This window comes from Sinohyriopsis cumingii, chromosome 12, assembly GCF_028554795.1.
Source record: "Sinohyriopsis cumingii isolate HCF-2022 chromosome 12, ASM2855479v2, whole genome shotgun sequence".
NCBI classification, from domain to species: Eukaryota; Metazoa; Mollusca; class Bivalvia; order Unionida; family Unionidae; genus Sinohyriopsis; species Sinohyriopsis cumingii.
Genome location: NC_142972.1, coordinates 18011167 through 18028094, shown reverse-complemented (window position 1 = coordinate 18028094; position 16928 = coordinate 18011167). Strand labels below are relative to the sequence as shown.

General features: G+C 31.7%; 1 protein-coding gene across 1 annotated transcript; it reads right to left on the bottom strand.

Annotated features, from left to right (window-relative positions):
- Positions 1–212: 212 nt before the first annotated feature.
- Positions 213–15801, bottom strand: LOC149786042 (E3 ubiquitin-protein ligase RNF213-like). Its single transcript, XM_089978109.1, has 7 exons — positions 15761–15801; positions 14955–15168; positions 13747–13821; positions 12626–12817; positions 11647–11736; positions 10096–10295; positions 213–6305 (listed from the first exon to the last, which is right to left on the bottom strand). Exons 1-7 carry the CDS (start codon positions 15799–15801, stop codon positions 6146–6148), a joined length of 972 nt encoding a protein of 323 aa, XP_089834235.1. The 3' UTR covers positions 213–6145.
- Between the last annotated feature and the right edge of the window lie 1127 nt (positions 15802–16928).

Genomic DNA, 16928 nt, shown 5'->3' with positions numbered 1-16928 from the left:
TCTAAATTCTGAATAATCACTCATTGTTCCAATTTTACTTGTCAATTAACTTATCTTAACGCTGCTGTCCTTATTCCAAATTTATGCTAAAGCCTGTATAATTTTTTACAAGCAACTCTTGATGGACCCATGTGTTGTTCCAAACTCTTCATGATGGAGAACAGACAACATACATAATACTGATAAGTGCTCAAAGAAGAAGAAAGTCTATATTATTTACAATAGTTTATTAAGCAAGATCAACATATTAATTTTACAAGCGTGTGCAGCAGATTACCAAATAAATTAAATAACATCTAAAAAATCCAAACTTAAGGATAGAGAAATTCAAAATTTCTACTTAGTTAATGGGCATTAACAAACCCATCTTGCACTGAAAATTACACATTATAACAGGTGATGCACATAATGTGGCATCTTGCCTATATTTAATGTTATAATGTAGTTCCCCACTGTATCCAGCTTTAACAATCTTATGTTGATTCCTGAGGCCATAAAAAGTTTCCTATGTGTATATCATTCTATAATTAAGTAGGCAAAGAAATTCTACTGGTACCAAGCAAACACATTCTTCAGGATTAAACTTTCTGTACTATGAATCTCAGCAGGATGTGAAGTTACACCGTTTACATAATACCATCTAGTGTTCTTAACGGGCCCATTCTGCAACGTAGGTAACATATCCATCACACACTAATTCAGGGGTGTTCAACATGGTTCAGTGAGTGAAGAGCAAGGAACTTGGAAGCTCAGTCACCAAAAAACACAAGTAAGCATTGAAAACTGAAATAAACAAATCTTTACAAACAAAAGAGTATATTATATAATAAATTAAGAAAAAGGATCAAAGTGACAAACGTAAACATCAATACTGGGTACATTAAGTCATATGTACATAAAACATGTGATTATCTGAGAAATTTAGTGACATACTGTTTAACAAGTAGTAGTAAACTTGATGAAATGACTGTATTGTATGGCCAAGTTATAATAACAGTAATGGCACTGGCAATTAAAAGTTTACTACATATATACATACACAAACACACACACCAAAAAGTTTATTTTACTCTTTTTTTCTTGCTGACAATCTCACTGGATAGTCCATTAAACATTCTATGACATAATATTTGACTTGTAAGATAGAAAAATGTGGGGTGGGGCAAAAGCAATTGACCGTTTCACTTTTAGCAAATGACTGGAATGGTTCACTCACCATCCAAAATGGAAAAAAACTTTACAAAAATGGATCAATTGGTAAGCTTACAAATTTTATGTATGAATATATATCAAGGAAAAATAATATTAACATACAGCTATCTACATGTGTTGTTCATGCATGTATCAAAATCTTCTGAGTTCAAGAGACCATTCAAGTTTATATCGTTTGGAATTCTAATGATATTATTTGGAATTTACATATTTCTCACATCTGCAAAAAATACATTTACAAAGATATTGGAATTCATCACTGAAATCATTACATAATAAACATATTTCATTAACTCTCTCAGTGTTTAATTAATGATAGTGTTCAATATTTAATATGCGAATTTTATATCTACATGTACATATGTACATGACTAGGTGACTGTCCTATATAAAAATACTTATCTTTTTCTGAACATGCTAGAAGTAACTATCAGAACACTATCTAGTGCTGATTCAGGAGAGATAACTAACAAAAATCACTGATTGCAGAATGGGTACATTAACATATAGCTTATATTTTATTTATAGTATACCACACCAACAGAATATACTGACCTACATGTACATAGGTTATCATGAATTGATTGTAAATCTCCTGTATCGATGTTTGTAGCAGGCATGTAAAATGTTTATACACCACGGTGGATCCAGAATGGTGATTAGGAGGGGGAGGAAGGGTGTATTGGCTAAACCCCTGTTTTTAATAAAATAGTATACTTTTCAATGATAACTAAGAAAGTTGGTCTTTTTAAGCAAAACTGCCCATATTTTCTCAAAACTGAATTTCCAAAGACAAAGATCTGGGATTCACTCTTGACACAACAAGACATCACTAACTTAGGAAATCTGTTAAAATAGAACTAGTTATTAATTTGATGCATACAAACTTTTAAAGCAATAAAATCTGCAAGATGTATTTTCAATGCAAGTACAACAGAATCCACTATATATTTTGACATCTAATCAATATTTGAAGAAATAATTGGACAAAAAAAATTAAGGTGACAGAATACAGATTGAATATTCTGTTGTGCAGAATAAATAACACCATGACAAATAACAACAAAACAAAGCTATAATATATATCATTTCTCAAGTTGTTGCACTAATGGATGTGCAGATGAAGTCTCACCCCGTCATATTCCCATTGTTATACTAATGAAATGAGGACATAGTATCATCTATCAGTTCCAATATCTTATTTTCTTTTGTATGGATGCCAAATATCTCAAATGAAGTGACATTGGCTTGGTTGGTTTGGTTTTAATGGCACTTTAAACACATTACTGGCTATATCATGCCAGGGAAATGGGAGCTAAGTGCCTTTCCCATGGACAAAGCAAGGCTGGCAACCGGGGTTGTGACATATTCAAAATATATATTTAAAATTATGAGTTGAATTGTTCCATGTAAAAGATAGTTAAGCCAATTTAAATTAAAAATTATCACACTTAAAGTACTTTGTTTTCATCTCCATTGATAGATAAATGAAACCATTATTCCTATAAAACTCTAACTATGCATACTACAAAAATCATAATTTTACAACTAAATCTTCCATCAATTATTGATTGAGGAATTTAAAAAAAAAACAAAACAAATAAAATGCAATCAAAAAAATGTTAACTACTATGTAGGTGTTATAAGTAAACATACAATAGTGTGGGCTAAACTGAAATTGCAGGAATCACATGAATGAAAACTATGATCTATTATTTGCATGGATGCATATAATTGTTATATTACTTACTTCAATGTAATCTTTATAAATATTCAACAGAATCTAGCATGTCAACTACTTCAATGTGATCATTACAATTATTCAACTGCCAAGCATGTAAATTTTTTTCAATGTGAGCATTATAATCATTCAACAGTCAAGCATGTCAACTATCTCAAAGTGATCATTGTAATTATTCAACCAAGTTCAGCATATCCACTACTTCACTGTGATCATTATAATTATTTAAGAGTCAAGCATGTCAAATACTTATCATAATTATTCAACTGAGTCAAGCATATCAACTACTTCAATGTCATCATTATAATTATTCAACTGAGTCAAGCATATCAACTACTACATGTCATCATTATAATTATTAAACTGAGTCAAGCATATCAACTACTTCAATGTCATCATTATAATTATTCAACTGAGTCAAGCATATCAACTACTTCAATGTCATCATTATAATTATTCAACTGAGTCAAGCATATCAACTACTTCAATGTCATCATTATAATTATTCAACTGAGTCAAGCATATCAACTACTACAATGTCATCATTATAATTATTCAACTGAGTCAAGCATATCAACTACTACAATGTCATCATTATAATTATTCAACTGAGTCAAGCATATCAACTACTACATGTCATCATTATAATTATTCAACTGAGTCAAGCATATCAACTACTTCAATGTCATCATTATAATTATACTAATAAAGTTACCATTACCTTTAATTTCTCAAAATATAATCAGAATGCAAACATTTTACTCATACATGTATTAACAAACAAGGGGAAGGGATTACAAGTGTAATAAAAAGCATGAATATACATGTATAAAACTGTTTGTGTTCAATTTCAATCAATACTGTGCTAAACATACAGTCAATCCTGCCTGAGGCCAGACTTTTATTACACTTTGATCATCAATAAATGAATAGTTTAAAATGTCTACTTATTCAATTATCTCTGTCCCATCTCTTGAAACTTTAATTGTAATATATATAGTACAGTAAATGTGCCTTGAAAGACAAGATTCTCAATGTATGGATTTAGCATTATGACTTGTCTTGCGAGACCATGATTTTCTGGCAGAAGGGGTGTTTTTTCAAGACAGGCTCTGTTGTATATTTTCAGACCTAAATATTCCTGAATGAAATGTCTCTCAGAAATAAATGTCTTTTGCACTGAAACATAGGTGTAATGAATTACAGAAACTTAATTGAAATAATTATCAATTATGCAAGATGTACATAAAAAGGAAACAATCATGTACATAAAACATGGTGTAAATCAACAGATCATCACAAGATTATCAAAAATGCACCAAATTCCTGATGAAAAAGAAACTCAACACAATATTTTAACTAAAGTTGTATAATCACTCTAATTATAAATTTTCTGTTACTTTCAAAAATTATTAAGAAATGATACGTAAACTATGTATATTAAGAACTGATTGGTGAATTATTTTGAATGCATATCAAACTAATAGAAGATAAGGAAATTAAATTTGCAAGATCTGTTTAATGAGATTTAAATTACAGGATTTTAGAGGGAAAAATGTAGTTTATATAAAGTAAGAGAAGATCACAATTTTTACTTTACTTTTCCTAAATATAGTCTAGGCTTAAAATGTAAATGACATCTACCAGTATATGTTAATCGTAAAGTACATATAAAATTAAATGGAAATCAAGCATAATATAAACAAAATGTAGTTTTGGTTTGTATTTAACTGTTGTTTGTTAACAACATACAATCTAATTCAATATATAATATAAACAAAATTACTGTGTCAAATATCATATATCTATATCTTTTTTAAACAATCATTAACATCACCTTGGAAATTAGAGAAGAAAGTAAGGAAGTAAAAAAATGATGTCAAAATTTGAATATTCACGTTTTATTTCAATATTTTATTATTCAGATAGTACATGTGCTCCAAAATGAAACAGAAACTCAGCAAGTATCTATACCTGTCAACGTACTGCAAGTTAAAGTTAAATAAAACAGCTGCATTTGTATCTTTGAAATGTACATTACATTAATACCAAAACATATTGCCATGCATCTATATGTCCTTTCCCATCTTAAAACTGTTGTATAGTTTTACAGTACACATATCTAACTCAAAGATTAAAAGAACATACATTAGAAAAGAGAAAAAGTTCAAATGTTTAACATAAATTAATTTTGTCAAAATATCAATTAAGACTTACAACAACAAAAATACATGTATTTTTACATCAAAAGACAAGATCAATTATACAAAACAAAAATTAAAATTGACAAAAATTATATGTATGTATACATAAAAAAACATGTTCATACACATAATATTCAACCCATTTTTGCCCAAACAGACCGTCTAAAAAATTAATAAAAAATATTTCCATTAGGTCTTTGTATTGTTAAGTACCATGATGTTTAATAAAATATTGAAATATTCAAACTGTATGCTGTTATGTATTAGAAAAGTCAGAGTTCAAAAACTGTGATGGGTTGGAGTTATATTTACACACTTTACAAATGATCTATTAATCAATCTTTTTGGAAATATACTTCTGATTGTTTTATTAAAAATGTTATTTTTTTAATTATGTTGCAAAATGTGAATAAATTCATTTTGTAGTTTACTCCCACAACAACACTAAACAAATCGATGTACATGTATAGATCACTACTGCTCTGCATTTAAAGCTATGCAAATTAGATAGGAATGCATGGTCATTGTTTTTATCAGCAGGTAAGTGAAGAGTGATATCATTTATTTATACATATATACATATCACAAATTATAAATTAATCAAAATCTCTAGTTGCATAATCAGGAATGCATGCCATGATCATCATGATTTTGGTCAGTACTTAACTGATGTCATTATTCTTTATATAAATCCTACAGTATATACATGCCTCCTGTATATCTGAGACTGCTATTAGGAAATTATTATTTTCAATATGCTTTAAAGCAGTATGAGAAAATAGCACTGATGTTGATCTTCACAATCTTCAACAGGCAGGTTAATGTGGACAATAAATAAAAGAATGCAGATTCATAGTCACTATGGTCAATTTTGTGAGTGCTTTAATCAGAAAATCACATGCTGGCATCTATTTTTTTGAAATAACAGATACATAGAAACTGAAGTCAAAATTGTCAGTGTTTCATCTGAAAATTACATGGATGCATGTCAGTATCTTTGTCTCTTTTTCTCCTGTAGACACTGGTAAGTTAGTGTCCAGGTGGCCACACAGAATTTGGTCAAAACATCATCAGGAAAAGTGTCAAGCCCAACAACATGGAACTCTAACTCTTTCTCCGTCATCAGGGCATGCATATAGTCTTTGAACCTGAAAGGAATATAATGTGTCAAATGTTATTAATATTACTATTGTTGATGTTATCATCAATCTTTTAAACTGAAACTGATGCACTTGCTTTAACAAAGATGCCATTAATATTATTATTATTTGTCCATGACCTGCATGTAAACACCTACTTATTTGTTTAAACATTGAGAGTTTTTATTCTGCTAAAAAGACATCTTATATAAGACTTCATGAACTATCCAAAGGGTCAACCGAAGATGCTTATAAGTATAATGAAAGTCACCTGAAATATAGGTCTAAGTGACCTACTCTGACAGAATAGTGCTGAGCTCACTTAAGTGCATGCATGCAATTATTAGCACTACACTGTTACAAATAGCAGATCTGAAACTAAGATGAAGTAAAACCGGCATTAAATATCAACCTACATTTGGTGAAAAGGTTATATACATATGAACCAAGCACACTGACATAAGCAGTTTAAATTACTGTAACCATCAGTTCCCAAGAACATGACCAAAATGCAAAACTTCAACAAAGTCAAAAAAGCCTGATTTCAAGGTCAAACTGGATCATTTTGGGTGATCAGATATTCTACCTAACAAAATGGATCCACAATCTATAAGTTCATGACTTACTAATCTGAGGATAACAAAACCAAAGTTATGAAGGGTGCAATGCAATCAGTTTTGAAACTGAGCTAATTTTGTTAAATTGGTGTTGTACACATTCATATACTAAGTATGGGGCATAAACATTATAATGCATGAACATTAACTCTTTACCTTCTGCTAACACATATATGCGACCATAAAAATAGTCCTGTAACCCGAGTGACGCATATACAAGCTGCTAATAATACTCTTTCTGTACCGGCTGGCTCATACATGCGTTTCCGACCAAGGGTTGGGAAACCTCAGATAGGCATATACACGTCTCATACTAAAGCTTTGTATTGGATGAAATTACAAACATCCGTTCTCTTTTATAATATTTAGCCAATGAAAATAGTCCTTACATAAAATGATGAATGTATTCTATTAGTAGTTTTACAGCATATAAGCGGGAAATTCTATTGAAAACGAGGTCATTGGTGACAGTAAAACAAAATGTCAACATTCATGTATTCCGACGATGATTCTGAAAAAAATTTTGAAGGATCTGAAAGTGATGATATTGATTTTAACCAGATTCAAGATGAAGGATTGGACATTAGTATAAGTCCTGTTTCGACACCTGACATTTCAGATTTATATGAATCCAAGGATGAAACGCGAGACAATCAAATCTGGTTGGAACATGTGAGACCGGTAAATGTGGACGACTTTACAGCAGTTTTATGGACAGCATTTATTTTATAAGAAAATGCAAGGGAGATAGATTTCTTTTTACATGCTTCAGGCAGTATCATAAAAATTACCAAATCTGCAATAAAATAGTGGACACATTGGTGTGCAAAATAGTGATGAGAAAAGTAATCTAATATACATTTTAAACATAGATATATTGAGATATATTTTTTTATTATAAATATGTGAATATAAACATTGATTCCTGTGGATTATCTGTACTTGTTGGTGGAAATGAGTGGCACAAAACATTTATAAGTGTTTAAAATTTTATTTTTCATTAAATTACATAGTTTGCATGGGACAAAATTGATAAAGAAAATGTAAATAACTCGAGAAGCTCTCACTCAGGCAGCTATTATGATGCTCTGAGGTTCAGCCTACAAACAACTGCCAGAAGGCAGGCTGCTTATCAAGCTTAATAGCCAGGGCAGCAAGTACTTGCAGAAGGTAAAGAGTTAACATGACTCTTTGGGGCACCGCACATTAAAAAGTAACCATATTACTTAATTGTAAGCATACATGTGATTCTAATGGTGGTAGGACAGAAATAGTTTTGAAAACCATCTACAGCACATACCATTTTAAAGTTGAAATATACTATTTTTGAAAACTGAAAGATTTAAAAAAAAATTGACAAAAGAAAGAGAAATGGTATTTCCATGCTCTATCCACATATTACAGAAACCAGTTGAAGCCAGTCTACTAGGAACTGGAACTGTTGCAGCAGTGCAATGAAGCATGGCTGAAAAATCAAATTAAAAGGGCCAACAAGTATAAAACAAGATGTTAGTTGCTTATCTTATTGTTGGAATCAGGAGAGTTTCAGGCCTGAGGTGGAATGCTTTTTTAGGAGTTATAAGTAATAAAAGAATCAAATGTGGATAATTATAACTTTTGAGACTCTGAATACAAATCAACCAGTCTTTGGCAGAGCTAAGAAGAAAATGGAGAGACAAACTAAAATATGATTTTGGCAGAAAGTCTCAAGTATTCTGATTATATGTTTTGTTTAATTATTAAACACTTATTACATTTACTGATTATTTGTTTTGTTACATTGTTCAAGATGTTTTAAAAGGAATATCTCTTGGAAACTCTTGTACTGTCTTGTTAATTTGGTGCAAAAATACTGAAACACGTGCTTTTCCCCATCCACAGGAAAACTGATGCTTGAAATTTATTGCAGGTCGAATGTGCTTGTTTTGTCATTGCCACTTTCTATAAATGTGAAACTTGATAACCACAGTGCATGTCATCTTTGGTCATCAGTCAGTGATCTTGTGAGTGAAACAAAAATGCTTGAGGATTTTAAAAATAAACATTTGCAGTGAACTATGAGATATACAGCTCTTCTTTTTTCATTTAAATGTCAACATCCTGAATCATTTAATTATTGTTGTAATATTGCCATCAGAATCCAATTCATGTTCAAAATTTGATGTTTTATCATAGCATGAATACGATATATACATAACAATGCATCTGTTTTGTTTTTAATCCCCTTAAAACATGTAAAACAGATCTCAATAATAAATATACAGGTTTTCAAGCTGATCTACCTAATAAAACTTGGAAATCTAATGGTGTGATGCTCTGGTTACATTACATATATGTATAAGCATACTAAATTACTAACATCAAGTTAATCTTCAAGCTCAATTTACTATCACTGAAAAATGACAGAAATGAGAAGATGACAAGAAAGAGCACTACTGGAAGAACGATCTAGTGAGGTGAGGGTGAAAGTACCAGAAATTCTGGCAAAACGAATAAAAATGCCTGAAATTTGACCCCAAATGGACCTGATGTTGAGCACTTTTTCAACTGAGTATACAGATCATTGAAATTTAGGAAGAATCTGTAAATTTGTTATGCTGTGGACCAGTTGAAAAAAATCTTAGGTACATCCATATCATGAAGATTACTATTTGAAAGGGTTGTCCTACCATAACTTGGAAATTTCTTTCAAAAATTTGGACATAAAGTCTTTTGGAGGCATCACTTAGACCCTGGATGAATAAGTCAATGGACAATTAATCTTTCAAGACAAAAAAAGACTAGATCTGTGCCCCAGATATGCTTCAACTGCAGAGAAAAAGTGTAAATTTTGAAAGTTCAAAATGATTTAAATGACACAAAAGTTAAATCAGATAAAGTAAATATGCCTAACAAATTTAATATCAAGTGTTTTTTTTTCTAATTGTCATTCCATGGTTTATATCCAGAAAAGTCCAGATAAAATGTGTTTTAAAAGTTGAAAACATTCTACGATCAATCAAATAAAAATCTAATTAGATTATCTATATATGTATACAAATATGTCAACTGGATTTTACTTATGTCAATCAGTTTTGCCCAGTCATACTAACAAACTACTCTGGATGGATGGATGCATGTACGGCAAGGACAAAATCAAGATGCCATTGTTGCAATCAGTTAGAGACATGAAAATATCTCACTTTTTCTCCTTTGCATCAACATAATCCTCATCATCTGGGTTCTGAGGAAGAGAGATGACCAGGACAATACACTCAAACATTAACTCAAGAAGAAGTCCCAGTCTCTCCAAAGACAGTGGCTGAAGGAAAGTCATCACTTGTCCTGTAAGTTCAGCGCTCAGTTCTTGGTGAAATTGCTCTGGTAATCCATCAAATATCATCTGAAAGAGACAATTCATAACTACATGTACAATGTATTAAAAAAACTGAGAACAGCAACCTATTACAATGCTTAGCTTGATTATTCACTGCCCAATCCTGTCCCCAGGGTCTGACAGCCCATCTTATATCCCTTGTTGCAAAGGATGGATTATTTCTACATGATTTTCATTCCAAAACAGCATGATTAACATCACAAATTTAATTTTTACATGGTTCAATTTAGTATAATAACTGACATTTCAGATTAAAACTGTATTTTGGTTCTAAATAGTCAGGTTTCAATTACCCATTTAAAGGTTTAGTGAAACAGAAAGGATTTGTTTTTGAAAGTGAAACTTGTCTTCCCATCCCCACATCACTGCACAGTATTTGACAGAATGAATAAATAAATCCAGCCTGGTCAATAAAATGACATTTGATATAGAAGATAGAGTATATTTGCGTGTTTTTCTTGACTTTCATCAATATTTGCAAACTTCAAGGATTTTTCAAGGTTGGGAAAAAAATTATCATTTCTCCTGGCTTTTTTCCAACTTCCTGGTAGCGTGGGAACCCTGTGTTATGTACAGAACTGTCATATATTAAGAATAAACAAGAATACAATGAACAGACATTATGGGATTGGGAATAAATAAAATACCAGTCAGATACTGGTAGTGTTAATTTTACTACACGCCTATTTATATAAATTATATAAGAACTGAGATTAACATAATCCCATGCTCAAGAAAATTAATAATTGCTGTGTAAGATCATTATTTATGTTCTAGAAGCTATAGGTTTATGAAAGTTAAGTTAATATTTTTCTTTGCTGATATTTTGAACAGTGTCAGGAAAGAGACCACAAAAACCCATCAGACGCCCCGATGTGACCATGTTATGGGTGCAACATGTGCCAGGTAGCTGACAGAATTACAATATGAATTAAGCAATATATCTTTGGGATATGACGTACCAACTTTGCCATTAATGAGACAATATAGGTAAAAATGCCAGTGTTCATATTTAACTAAATGTTATGATTTTTCTGTCAAGAGTGCTAGAAAATAAATACAACCAATAATTTTGTCTCGTAGAAGTAAATATACGACACTGAACTCCATTTATGACATTCCACGTTATGAGAATATGATTGGAACAGTTCTCTTAAAATTCCTTTGGGCAGTCATCATCGTCTATAGAGAACAATTACATAATTAAAATTATACTTGCTTTATGTTCATGTGATATGCCATTATCTTGTGAAAGAAAGTCAGGCCAGAAAGAAAGAAAAAGGAAAGAAAGAAAGAAAGAAAATAAAGAAAAGAAAGAAAGAAAGGGGTGTTAAATATCTGTTTGATAAAATTTTACCTGATTATGGAGAGCAAGCTGTTTAGTCTTTTCCAAGGATAAAAGTAACCAGAGTGACTGCGCATGTTGATACTGACATATCTGTTTGGCCTGTGGAAAAACAATAAAATTCAACATATCACAGAAATACAACTTAATGTAATGCTGCTAGATATTGTAATTACTCCATTTTCTCTCCAGCAATTTTAGTACAATGCATATCACTGCTGCTATCATCTCTGAAGCAAATGCTTACAAAGATATACTGAAATGTTGATACTGACATATTCGTTTGGCCTGTGGAAGAAAAATAAAATCAAATATATTACAGAGATCATAATAAAAAGGTGCAAAAATTAGAATTATGCCAATAGTGTTTTATCCAGTAATGTTAGCACATACAAAAGTCCTGCAAATAGGAACTGAGAACACTCACCTAGCTTGTGTCTGCCTCAATGAGGATAGCTGTAGGAATTAGGAAGTCAAGGTAAAAGGGAAGTTTAAGTCTTATGTGAAATTTAAATAATGAGAGATTTACAGTCACATGTACATACAATGATTGCATTAAAATTATTCTAGTTCACTATATTCTATGTAATACTGAGGAAATTTTCAACATTTATCGCAGGGCTAAAACCACATGACCTAAAATAAAGATCTTATATGAACTTCCTAGCTAAATTTGACTAAAATGACCTACTTGTTCTGAAGAGCTTCTAGATTTCTCACATGTATTCAAATTTGGTTGAATGTTTATTTGTTGTGGGGATTTCTTAGAATTTTCCAAAAACGTTTGGATTGTCAGCAAGCTCTTTCTAACACCTGGTTAAATTGATATGGAAGTTATTCATTTCATGATGTCAAAAGCAGCAATTACTGATGAAAGGACAATTCATTTTTACTGATCCATCCCACATCAATAAATGCATATTTATGTTGAAAATATGCTTATCATTAGTACCTTGACCTAAATGATAGAGTGAAAGTTAAAGAAATTCACCTTGGGGCTATACAGGGACTGTTCCATTTTGAGCGTCTCCACCATGAACTTGTCAAGGTTGTTGTCTGGGCTGCCACCAATTGATTTCAGGAAGCTGATGGCAATGTCAAGGTTATCCAGGGCCTGACACAGGTCAGGTAAACTGCGGCACTCCTCGCTTATTTTGTGTTTGATTCCACTACTTAGGGATTCCTGAGGGGTAAAATATTGAAATAATATTTTACTTTTAGGAAATGACTTATTACCACTTGTCTCTCTGTATATGGATGGATTCCAAGGTACACAGTCTTCACAATGTACAAAAGAAGAAAAAAGACTGTAAATCTTCTAGAATGAAATGTCTTGAGGAACACTAGATTATGGAAAACATTGCATGCAAAATAGTGATTTATGCATTGCAAAGGGTTCCACTCACTACATATTGCTTATCAGGGCCTTAAACAGACTGTGTTGGGAAACAAAAATTAGGATACGGTAAGCATTCAGCGACATCACTCCCTTAACTGATGATACAAAACATTTTGAAAATTAAACTCATTCTAGATCTCATCAATACACAAGTTTCATTCACAGCTTGCCATGGCAAATACCAGGTTATTTATTGCTTACCCATTGCCTTTCCATACCCTGATCAAGGGGTTCTGCAATGTGTTATATATCTTATGTACCACATGTTATGACTCTATTTTAAGTTAGGGTTGGATTGTGGTATTTTATGGTAAATCAGCACTTTTTTGGTTATATTATGCAGAAGCAAGAAGATTAAAGTGCCCTGCTTAAGTTGATCTGATCCAATGGCGAGAACTGAACTTGCATCCTTCTAGTGATAAGTCCAATGTCTTAACCACTTAGATTCCTGTTTACATGTTTTTGCGTCTTTTTATTGTCACTGTAACTGCAATATTTAAATATCTTGAAATTTTGACTCCCCCCTCCACCTAGGGAGAAAAGTCAGCTCAGATATTACAGACAGACAGAGGGAGGGTAGCACAATATTTCCCTGCAAATGTTTGGAGTTAACAATTGTTCATGTTGGGTAATCAAGGTCCATCTTTACCATCTAAATGTAAGAATAAATAATGATTCGGCTATGAATGATTTAAGAAAATGTATCTTCTTACCTGTGGAATTTTCTCTTGCAGTTTTCTGAAAACTGTTGCATTAGTGTATTCAGCTCTATACACCATCAGCTCAATCTAAAAAGCATTAAAAAGTGAATAAGATTAGCCTAAAATAAAAAGATGCATTGGCGGTCCAATCACAGTGCCATCTATGTGAAGGGACAAAACTTGTTCCAGTACCTAGCTGTGTCATATACAAAATTTATCACCTCAACTTTACTGCACTGTCCTTTTATAAAACAAATTTCTAAAACTGTCTTTTCTTTCTTAAATTACATTTGAGCAATATGGTTTTGCCCGTACTGATAAAATTCAATTTGTTTGCTTTTTCTGAAATTCAGGGACTTTTCAAGGTAACCCTCTGAGTTACAGATCTTTTCAAGGCCATACAAACCCTGTACTAGTTTTCAGTAGATCTGTGCATCATCTAGAAATCTAAGGATGTACTATATACATCATGATACACAGTATATGAAATGATAAGTATCTAGAAATCAAAGGATGTACTATATACATCATGATACACAGTATATGAAATGATAAGTATCACAATATTTACTTGAGTGGAAACTTCAGCAAAAAGCACATTGAAATTTTATACTTTTCATGCAATACAATTATTGTATGGATATATTTAATAGTTATTACTACTCCAATTATAATTTTCTTCTGGTAAGAAGAAAGAAGAGTAATATTCAGTTCTTTTCAGCATTATTCTGTCTTAAATACCCTTCAGATTTCATAATTCATTCAGAAATTTTATGTACCACACATGAGCTTATGGTTTTCATAAAGGTACGACGGCATTTTCTTCTTGAAGAACAAAAACTAGTCAAACAATGTCTTTTTTTTCATTCATTACCCTATATGTAAAGAAAAGAAAAATGCATTTATTATTTAATAGGGAATACATAACAATGGGTGCTAATTTTACTGATGGGACTTTATTCCCTCCTGTTTGATTTGGATGTCAAATGAAATAATTTCTTATAATTTGGAACAGGAGTCTTTTGCCATCAGTAGATAAACTGAATAAATGACTATTCATTTTTAATGTGAACAAATGCACCTACCTATTGTATCACCCACCTATGTCCCTATGACCTTTCTAGGTCCAGATTTTTTGAAGAAGAAACTAACTACCACAATGATATTAACATATTTGTATAGGAAAGTACCTTAACTAACTACACCAGAAAAAGATTTACCTCTATGTCTATGAAACACTTTCCAAATAAGAATCTGTCAATTATTTGTCTTTCCAAGTTGGCAAAGTTGTACTCAATGGTTGTTCCCTTGCCCACCTCAAAAGAATAGTTACAGTTGGCCAGAACCAGGGGAAGAATATCCTGCTCTGGGTAGTAGCTGATCAGGTGAGCTGGAGTTATGTCCCTTACTTTCACAATAGGAATCTCGGCAACTCTGAAATGTGGAACAATAGAAAATATTCGACATTAAAGTTAATAAAATAATCTCATTCATACCTAAATATATGTGAAAGCACTTTCCATGCCATTTTTTATTGAAAAATAACATCAAATAAAATTTCATGTACAAACAAAAAATTTCAAGTTTCATAATATCCAGGCTCTGCACACTGCTCAATGTTTAATTTGAAACAGAAAGAAGTAAGTCTTTCTCCATTTACTAATGGCTAATATGACTGATGCTGATGCTAGCTTACTTGGGCCAAGATGACTCAAGATTCTTCCTTGATCACTGTATGTATGTATGTATGTATGTATGCATGTATGTATGTATGTGTATGATTGTATATATGTATGTGTGTATGTATGTCTGTTTGTATATATCAATGTATATATCTTTGTATGTTTGTGTGTGTATGTATGTGTGTGTGTGTGTGTGTGTGTGTGATTCAAACAATACATCATCACAGTACTGGCTATATAATTTAAACTTAAGATAAAATACTGAAGCAAAAAAATGTTAGGAAGATAAATCCTTCCAAGTAAACATAAACTTGGGTTACTATAAGATAAAGGTGAATATATACTGTCCTGGGTGGTGAGCTAGAGTTATTTCCCTCACTTTCATACTTGGGTATCTCTGCCAAAATGTTAAAATTTCTTTAAAAGGTATATAAATAACATATAAATGTAAAAATACAAACTCCTTAAAATAAAGTCTCAATATTTGTTATAGTGGTCATATTGTTTAAAAAGTCAAAAATTTCCTTTTTGTAAAGATTCCTAACATTCAAATCATTCAGCTTCATTTTCACCGTGTGGGTGTCAATACACTTGACAAGAACGTGTTCTACTGTCAGCATTCACTGGCAATGTATGCACACTGCACTGGATCCACCCTTTAGGAGGCATGCATGGGACAGGTACGTGTGTCCTAAAAGTGAGTTACATCATATGAACTCATCTCTGCGATTTGTTCTATATAATGGATGTCATTCTCCAATAATGGAACTGAATTTTGCTGGTGGAGTTTTTATTCTATATATTTTTCCAAGAATAAAGATAATGCAATTTATACAATATCTAAAGTTAGTACATCTCTCCCTTGATAACTTGTGAGCAACAAAACTCATGACCACTGACCACTGACTGTATCATAAAGGATACAAGATAGCAAGGGAAACAATTTTTGGTTGCCTCTGACAACTGGGGACTGGGGTGGGCAGTGCAAGCAAGTTCATTTATTTGTCATATATAAATATTTCAATAATGCATTGTAATATTAATGGATGTAAGAAGCCAAATAATGTTAATGAACTGATGACAAACGTTTAAAAAAAATCAAGTTGTCAAGCACTATTCACAAATTTTTGCATCAGTAAAGTCACCTCCCTCTTAGTATCGAACCACAAGTAATCATCAGAAGCAAACACAAATGAACCAAAGCTTCATAGTTAGAATTACTCATAAAACAATGGAGCCAAATGCAGCATAGGGCTGCTGCACTGTTGTGGAATATGATATCTGGATAGAAAACAACAGACAAAAAAGTATCAGAAAATGCTTAAAAAAGTATTAAAATATTTGAATTTCATAACAATGATTCAAAACACGTGTACTAACTACTATTTTCAACAATAACACAAGTGATATATCAAGTTTTCATTTACTAATTTTAATTCTGATTGCTAGAGTTAATCAAATAGCAACCTAGTTTTTGTTTTTCCTATATAAAAGAGAGACCCATACTAGACA